Source organism: Nannospalax galili, unplaced genomic scaffold (assembly GCF_000622305.1).
Source record: "Nannospalax galili isolate Female #2095 unplaced genomic scaffold, S.galili_v1.0 scaffold485, whole genome shotgun sequence".
Taxonomy (NCBI): Eukaryota; Metazoa; Chordata; class Mammalia; order Rodentia; family Spalacidae; genus Nannospalax; species Nannospalax galili.
In genome coordinates this window covers 265,883-275,278 of record NW_008354534.1, presented here as the reverse complement: position 1 = coordinate 275,278, position 9,396 = coordinate 265,883, and the positions used below count along the sequence as shown (strand labels likewise).

The following is a 9,396-nucleotide window of genomic DNA, read 5'->3' as shown; positions in this document are numbered from 1 at the left end:
CCTCTGCCTCCCAAGTGTTGGGATTAAAGGCATGTGCCACCATGCCCGGCCCATAATAATAATAAATTTTTTAAAATATTTTTACAAAAAGATACTCTTAGTCCCAAAGAGCTTTGTTCAAATGGGTAAACAAACAGTGAGCATCTTGCAAAAGTGAAGTTGTATGTTAGGTCATGATACATATTATTGGAAAATTGAAGCAAGTAAGGAGTCAGAACAGAGAGTGGTCTATAGAGACTTAACTAAGAAGCTGGCAGGTGAGCTAACATGAAGAAACAGTGTTAGAATTGTGAATACCCACGGTCAAAGGGTTTTCCAGGCTGAGTTATTTGCCAATATAAAGGCTTGAGAGAGAAGTATACCAAGTTTATTTAAACCAGCAATTTACTGCTAGCAGAGTGAGCATGTATGAAATAATGGATGGGGACCAGAGGGCAATGTGCAAATTGTGTAAGGCTTCAGAGACCATTTGAGCACTTGAACTTTTCTGGAGTTAAATAAAGTGTCCTTGGATTGTTTCAAGCAGAGATGTAGCATCTGACTCAGAACTTAATAGGTTTGCTCTGCATGCTGGTTGAGAGTAAACTGTTTAAGGGGTCAGAAGCAAGGATGTGTGGTAGCAGGCTGTTGTCATAATCCAGGCAAGAATGATAGTTGTTTAAACTTGAGTGATTTGCAAAGAATACTATTTTGGGGGTCAAGATAATAGCATTCCTAGTAAATGGAGCGAGAACTTTAAGATTGGAGACAGTCAAGGATGACTCCTATAAGTTGGCCTAGGGAACTGGAAGGTTGGATTTATTAGCTAAAGTTAGGATGTTTATATCTGGAACCATGAAAATATGGGACAGTAGTACTGATTTTATATGTTGGTTATGAGAAATAGCACAGTATCTGGCACATAGCAGCCCAGGAGAAAAGCATTGTAGATCATGATCTTCATAAAAGGTTCTAAACTTTAAAGGAATGTTGCCACTGGTTATATAAATAGGGAAAGTTATTATCCTACTGGGCCTGACAAATCCAGTGACAGATGGTTGGTTCTGTTTTCTTCTTGAACATCTCAGAAGGAAATCTGAGAGTTGGATTAACTTATCAGTTATATATCTTGATACTGTGTTAGTATCTTTTTCCCTCAGATGGGTGGCCAGCTGTTCTTTTCTCTTTTTCTAAGTTATCTTCTCATGTGCTTAAAGGATAAGGAGAATCAATGAAATTTGTCTTACTGAAATGAAAAACCAGTGATAATACTGTTATATTTTCATTAATGGAATTACTAGATAATCATTTAAGAATGAAATTACTTTAATTTTTCCATTTTTCTCCTCAAGAATTGAAAAGGTATGGGTTCGAGATGGAGCTGCATATTTTTATGGCCCCATCTTCATTCACCCAGAAGAGACAGAACATGAGCCCACAAAAATGTTCTACAAAAAAGAAGTGTTTCTGAGTAATCTGGAAGAAACCTGCCCCATGACTTGTATTCTAGGTAGGTATTTGGGCTTTTTTTAATTTAATCACATTCTTTCAATAAAAACTGAGTAAATTCTACTTCTGTGCTAGATAATCTACCAGGTATTAGGTGTACTTGCGGTATTAAACTTTCAAAGTCTTTGTTTTCATAAACTGGGGCAGAAGTTAGGGACTTAGTAAATAACAAAAAGAGCATCAGTGGTGATTAGAGTTATAAATAAAAATAAAACAAAGTAGGAACAGTGACAGTAGTGGTGAGACAAGGTCCTGTGATGAGCTAAAACTTTCCAAATAGGTACTACGGGAATAGACACCTAAAGAAGTTTTAAGCTGTGCATTGTGGCACATGCCTTTAATCCCAGCACTCTGCGCTTGGGAGGCAGAGGCAGGCGGATCTCTGTGAGTTCAAGGCCAGCCTGGTCTACATAGTGAGTTCCAGGCCAAGCTGGGGCTACAGGGAGACCCTATCTCAAAAAGACCAAAAAAAGATTTTTTAGAGAAAAGAAAATCTGAGGTTTTACTCCATTTCTGGTTTAGCAAAAGCTTTATCTTAGATTATGTGGGCATATTTGAGACAAAAACTTTGGGTGACTAGAGCAAGGCAGGGGATGGGGTAGGGAATGAGCCCTTCGAGATGGCTGGACACTCAGACATGGTAGGCCTTGTAGACAGTGCAGCAGTTGGACTTGGTGGGGAAGCCTGGAGGTATTGGATAGAGTTGTAATACGAGCTGACACACATTAGAGACGGGAATCACTGGCTGTTTGTTGTATGAAGAATGTTGAAAGAGTAAGGTAGGAAATGGGAAGACAGTCCAAAGATTCATGGTCCCTGTTAAACTCTTAACCCTGATCATTATTGTCTTCATTCCAGAATAATACCTTGGCTTCTGTCTGGTCATCTACTGAGCATTTCTGTAGCATCCTGTTTCTTAGATCTAGTTTTGTACATCATCGTATACTAGCTATATTTTCAGCTGTTAGGTTTCTCCAAGCCCCAAGAGCCATGACTTACCTCTAGCTCTTTTTGTTTTTTGGTCTTTTTGCGCCACCACACCTAGCTTATCTCTAGATCTTAAACCAACTGCACTATATCTTTGAAACTGGGTTCCTAAAAGATTACTAATAACAAACTTTACACTGATAGCTCATATTTTGATGGTTTCTAAAATTATTTGTTCGGGTGCTAGAGAGTGAACCTGGGACCTTGTGCATGCTCAGCTCACATTCTACCATTAAGCTACACAGCAGCATCCCCAGCCCAAATGGTCATGGTTTTAAAGAAGCCACCAAAATCACAGCCAAAAAGAAATTTGCAGATTAAAACTTGTTAGACTTTGTTTGATGATGTTGTTTGCTAAGTTGTTTTGGTGCTTTTTTTCAGAATTAGTTATGATGAAACATTTTTTGTTTCCCTGTGCCCTCAACCCCCAGGCAATGGCCCAACTGGTCCAGCCCAAGGGCAGCCATGTTGTCACCTACAGCCCCTGAGGGCAGGGAGAACAAGGATGGTGTCATCACTGGGCATCAGTGAAACTTTTTAATAGTATAGTACAGTTTGCCTTTTTACCATGAGGAAAGTGAGTAAAGGCTAGTGAAATCATTAACTCCTTGACTTTCTGCAGCAGAAAATATATTCCTTTTAAAGTGTGATCTGAACTAAAGCAGTGCCTAAGGTCATTTCCTAATGTAAACCCAGCCAGGAGAGTCATTTGTTAATTAAATTTTTTTGTACAACCTTGCATATGAATTTTTTAAAAAAAATCTTTCATTCTTGAAAATATCATACATGTGTACAATATATCTTGATTATATCTACTCCCAGCTTCCTCCTCCTACTCCCCCTGGACATCTCCCAACACATCCCCTTCCCACCTTCATGTCCTCTCCTGTTTTTTATTTGTTTTGTTTTTATTGTTGTTGTTGTTTCTTTTGTTTTCTTTACCCCACTAAGTCCAGTTAGTGCATGCAGCCTGCTGGAGTGCTGACAGACTGTTGGCTTGATCTAGTAAATCTAGTACAGGGAACCATAGCCATAGTGAGTACATGATTGCCATGACCATGTCATGTCCAGAAGTCAGCATATCAGCACTCCTCCCCACTTTCTGGCTCTTCATTCTTTTTGTCCCCTCTTCCACTGTGTTGCCTGTGCCTTGAAGGGTTGATGTAGACATCTCATTTAGGGCTTGAGCATTCAACAGTCACTTACTCTTAGCACTCAAGTCTCTGCATCTACTAGAAGCTTCATGTTTTGGTTTCCTGGAAATGCCATAGCTTCTGCAGTTTTGAAGGGTAATTTTGGTACATAGAGAAGTCTTCATATTTTTCTTCTTTTAATGCCTTCCATCAAATTTTGGGGAGTTTGAGCCATCATTTCTTCCAAGTACTACTCTACCTCTTCTAGGACTCCCATTATACATTTTTGGTATACTTAATGGTGTAAAGATCTCTTAGACTCTTGATTTTTCTTCATTCTCTCTTTCTGCTCCTAAGATTAGATTTCCTCTGACCCATCTTTTTTTTTTTATTTTACTTTTATTTTATGTATATGAATGTTTTGCCTGTGTTGTATGTAAGGGCACCTGTGTCATGTGTCATGTGTCATGTAAAACCTGCAGAGGCCAGAAGAGGGTATCAAATCCCCTGGTACTAGAGTTAACAGATGGTTGTTAGCCACCATCTGGGTGCTGAGATTCAAACTCGGATCTTCTGGAAGAGCAGTCAGTGCTCCTAACCAGCCCCTTCTGACCAATCTCTAAGTACACTAAATCTTCTCCATGCGCAAATCTTCAGTTAAACTCTAATAAACTTTTCATTTAGGCTATACTTGTCAGCTGTAGTTTCTGTTTATGGTTTGTTTTCGGGGGGGCAGTGTTGGGACAAAATCTCATGTAGCTCGAACTGGCCTCAAATCATTATGTAGCTTTGATTTGAACACTTGATCTTCCTGCCTCTGCCACTCAAGTGCTAGGATTACAGGTGTGTGCCACCTTACCCTACTGTATTTCATTTTTATGTTCTCTCTGGTTAGTGTTACTTTATATTTGGTGAGACTTTATTTGGGGTTTGGGGGGTTGTTTTTTGTTTGTTTGTTTGTTTTGTGTTTTTTTTTTTGGTCTTTTTGAGACAGGGTCTCCCTGTAGCCCCAGCTGTCCTGGAACTCACTATGTAGACCAGGCTGGCCTTGAACTCACAGAGATCCATGTGCCTCTACCTCCCAAGTGCTAGGATTAAAGGCATGCGCCACCCCCACCCCCAAATTTCATTCCAGTTTTTGTACTTCAATCCCTGAGTATATTTAAGACAGATGATTTAAAGTCCTTGTTTAGCCTAGTGTGGCAACACACACCTGCAATTCCAAGACTTCAGAGGCTAAGGCAGATACAAATATTGCTGTATGTTTAAGGCCAGTCTGGGGTAAATAGTGGGTACCAGGGCTGCCAGGACCTTGTCTTAAAGGTGTGTTGTAAGTCTACTATCTGAGCTTTCTTGGGAATAATTTCTTTATTTTCTTACACTTTCTTTTTCTTTCTATCCCATATATTTTGTTCTGCTAGATAATGTGATGACTCTGGAGATCAGATTCTTCCCCCATCTGAGGCTTTGTTGTTACTGCTTGTTATGGGTGAAGATCTGTATGAGATCACTAAAGTTTCTGTTAGTTTAGTGGTCAATGATTGGGGGGTTTGGGGGGCAGGTTCTCCCTAGTCTCAGCCCACATGAAAGTCACTATGTAGACCAGGCTGGCCTTGATCTCATAGAGATCCACCTGCCTCTGCCTCCCAAGGGCTGGGCTTAAAGGTACACACCACCACCCCCGGTGTAGTGGTCAGTGGTTTGACAGAGCTTTTTTGTTTTGTTTTGTTTTGAATGCCTAGAGCCAAAATTTCTCAGAACGTTGGAGGATACCTTCAGTGTTTAGTTAGCCATGCAGTTGACAGCTCTGTTCGTTTTTCCTGCTTGCATACTACCTGAAGTTCAGCCACTTGTGAGAGTTTAGGGATTTTTCAGATCTTTCCTGAGCATGCGCTCTACCATCCACACGTGTATGACTTTCTGGGTTCCTAGGAATATGTAGAAATGTTTCAGAATCTGTTCTCAGGTGAGTAGAATGAGGTCTGTGCAGGCTGCAGTGAGGCCAGAAGAGGCAGTACCCCAACAAAAGAACTTATGAATGGCCTAGCTGGCCACTAACCTGTCTAGTGATTCTATGGGCTTGGGTGGGAAGTACAGATTCCAGCAAGGCAGCAGTGTTCACAGTGGAGAAGATCTTTGCAAGGCAGTGTGCTACGGCTGCATATCTGTATAGATGGTAGTATGAGCTGAACCTGCCACCTCAGTAGAATTCAGTATTCCTTCTAGCACTATATTCATAGTTCATAGGAGACTGCAAAAGTATAGCCCATCACAAAGTATGTGCTACTTCAGGAACATTGCTGACAAGACCAAAGTAACCTTTGTAGGAACATCTAAGACAAAGATATCCTGCTCTTGGATGGTTTTGTTTATAGTCATTTGTTTTGTTTTGTTTTGTGACAGGATCTCACTATGAATCCCTGTAACTCACTATAGAGACCAGACTGGCCCCCAAACTCTGAGATCTACCTGCCTGTGGCTCCCGAGTGCTGGGATTAAAGGCATGTGCTACCACACCCAGCTCATTTTTTATTGAAAAACAAAAATCATACAGAGAGACAATGTATCCAGAAACAGCCACCCTACATCCCCACAATATGGGCTGGATCATGGTTCTAGACAATCATGAGATACTTTTAGATGGAACTCTGGAAAATCTTGGTGTCAACTCATTGAGATGACATAAAAGTTGTAAGCAATGAACATTTAACCTAGTTGTTTAAGAAGACACATGTTAAGCCAGGGCAGTGGTACAGGCCAATATTCCCAGCTACTTGCAGGTTGAGAGTACAGGAATTTGAAGCCAGCCTGGGCAACATAGACCAATCTAAAAAAAAAAGGGTCAGGGGGAATGGTGAGGTGGCTCAGCAGGCAAAGGTACACAGCCTGAGTTCCATTCCCGCAACCCATATGAAGAGAGGGAACTGACTTCTGCAAATTGTCCTCTGACCTCTACATTTATCCATTCGTTCTCTTTCTCTCAAAATTAATTTCTTTACAAAAAGGAAGGCACAGCATAGGATGAAGCTGCTCTTTGCCACTCATATGATCTGATGGACTTTCCTGAAAGTAGAGTAAAAGGCCTTCAGCTGAACCATATGTCAGCACCTAAGGTAGTGGAAATGTTAATCAGTATTCAGAAGACCCACCAGAGACATCTTTTTTACACTAAGCCCCACCAGTAGACAGCTGCTGAAGTAGTATTTTAGACAAAACTAAAGATGAGCAAACAAAAGACCTCAAGATTTAGAAAAAAGGGGAACTTGGGACTTATTCTTAGGTTGTCATTTTCCTAACAGAGATGCAATTCAATGAAAAGCATTGGTAGATGCCCTGATAATTACTAGCTATCAAAATGTCACCTGAAAGTGGCTCCTGGGAGACTGAAAGCTGTCCTTTAGTCCTTTCTTTAAAGCCTTCCCAGATAACCTAGTGCTACAACTAGTTCTGACCAGCCCTAAAGTGTTACTAGCATGTTGGAGATCCACTAAACAATAACCAGTGGATGAACAATCTAGAAACAGGATTAGTCATGCTTACAGATCTCTAGAATCTTTCAGATGCTGAGCCAAACCTAGGCTGTACTCTCCTCTTTGGCTGTCTGGGACCAGCAGCAATGGCTCTCACCCCCACTTTAGTATATAGTCTCATTCTGGCCTCTTATGATCTGTGACAGTATTTTGTAAGGTCTTACATTTAGCATGTGATTGTTGTTTACAAGAAAAAGATTGTTGTACTGGGAAGTTGTGGAGTCACCTCTCCAGAGTATTCCTTTGAGCTCTTAAAATGTTACTTGAAATTATACTTAGACATTTGCTTATGGAATCTACTTGTAATTTAGAAAAAGGCATGTTTCAGCTTAAAGTATTAATGTCAACATAATTTAACTAGACTTAATATACAAATAATTTACAAATGATTTTTCCTTAATAATTATCCAGGGCTGGGCATGTAGCAATAGAGCAGTGCCTACCATGCATAAAGCCTTGGATTCCATTCCCAGCACTGCAGACAAACAAAATACTTATTTACCAAAGCATCTCCATGCTTCTCCTTCCCAAGGTTTTAGCATACCTACCCTCTCTTGAATGTTGTCATTCAAGGACAGTTCTTGTTAATTTGCTTTTTACTGTGCTGTGATTTTGATGTATATGTTCCCTCAAGAAGTCATAGGTCAAAACCTAATCCTAGTGGGGACTTTTGGAAGATACTTAGGTCATAAGGGCTATGCACTCAGTTGATCAATGATGTTTTAGAAATGGTTCATAGAAATAGATTTGCTCTCTGTCTTGCATTCTTGCCTTCCACTGTCCATTGTGGTACAGATCTCTAGAATCTTCCCAAAGCAATAAGCAGGTACTTGTCAGATGCTCGCACCTTGATTTGGAACTTCCTAGCCTCTAGACTTGGAGAAATTTCTGTTCTTTAGAAATTGCCCAGACTGCAGAAGTCTTAAATAGCAATCCAGATAGACTAAATGTTTTCAACAAAAGTACTGTTACCATGTCTCCTCTCTGGGGGAATTCCATATTTGACAAAATATAGAAAAGTTGCAAAATTCATCTTCTGGAAATTTGCCCATAAGTCAAAACAGTCATTGGGAAACAAGGAGTGCAGCTGCCATCTTCTGTACTGCTGCTGAGGCCAGAAAGGAAGATGGGGGGAGGCTAAATTAAAATGCCACAAAGCTCACCTGTCAGGTTTCAGTCAGATTTTTGTAATTAAACATTAGCGTGGTTTTGACCCTTTGGCTATATTCTAGAATTTGACAAAAAATAAATATTGATTCTAGGCAAGCCAGATGGCTCTGTGGGTAAAGGCACTTGCCACCAAGCCTGAGGACCTGAGTTCGTTGCCTGGGTCTCAGAAGGAGAGAACCATAAGTTGTCCTCTGACCCCCAGACATGCTGTGGCATACACATAATAAATAAATGTAATACTAATAAAAAAAAGTTGATTTTTTTTTAATTTTTACAAATGATTTATTTAATAACAACATACTTAGAAGAAGCATATCATTACAACACAATTGACATATTCAATAACGGTTTCCTGAGGTAGGATGCATCTCTTTCAAAATTGGCTGTAAATTTTTAGGTTTACAGTTGAATTATTACAGTTATCTTGAGAGTGAGTAGGAAGGATGGACTGGCAGGTTGGCAAGCTGGCAGGCTAGTAGGTGAGGTGACTAAGCAGTCAGATATTCCTGATCAGGGCCAGTTTGGGGGGAAGAGATGACCTGCTCCTGCTGTGAGAACCCTGGGTTTCATCCACTTCTCTACCAAGATATTTACCAAACTCTTAAACAAAAGACTAGCAACTCCTCAAAGACCAATTCTGCCCTCTGTGATTTTGTAAAGTTCATCCCACCTTGCATGTCCTTTGTCCTGCAGAGTTTGGATCTGGCCTGAAGTGTCTTAGCTGTCTTTCTCAATTCTGACAGTCTCATAACTGTGCTGTCAGCATTAATCTTTGTTCAAGTTCAGACCTGGACTGATCTTCCTCCTTACTGTCTGAAACTCTCCTCAACCCACAACTCCCCTTGGGACAGGCCTTTGTAGAGCCAGGAGTAGGCTGCTGCTGCAAGGCGGCTGGGTGGAGCCTGTCTTCAGCAGCTTGGAACTAGAATGTGTCCTCTGCTCCCAGGGGCTCTGTGTTTAAAAACAGCACAGGCAACCCTCCCTGTGCTGGTGACACACAGACTCATGAGGGTGAATAATCATTTTGATAGTCATTTTGGGGGTAAGCAACAGAACAGTGAATAAAAACTCATCTCCAACTAAAAATA

The 9,396-nt window shown here is 40.6% G+C and overlaps 1 protein-coding gene and 1 non-coding gene across 34 annotated transcripts in view; one reads left to right on the top strand and one right to left on the bottom strand.

The window, feature by feature from the left end:
- Pbrm1 (polybromo 1) overlaps window positions 1–9,396 on the top strand; it is a 111,448-nt gene that overhangs the window by 74,646 nt on the left and 27,406 nt on the right. For all 33 annotated transcript variants that reach the window (XM_017802861.2, XM_029555375.1, XM_029555372.1 and 30 more), the window contains one exon: window positions 1,332–1,489. In XM_017802861.2, the coding sequence (XP_017658350.1) occupies window positions 1,332–1,489 (158 nt within the window). The remainder of the gene's footprint in view (window positions 1–1,331; window positions 1,490–9,396) is intronic.
- Window positions 2,891–2,999, bottom strand: LOC115067477. The gene has a single exon (XR_003846892.1). It is a non-coding gene; the product is annotated as a small nucleolar RNA SNORD23 (small nucleolar RNA).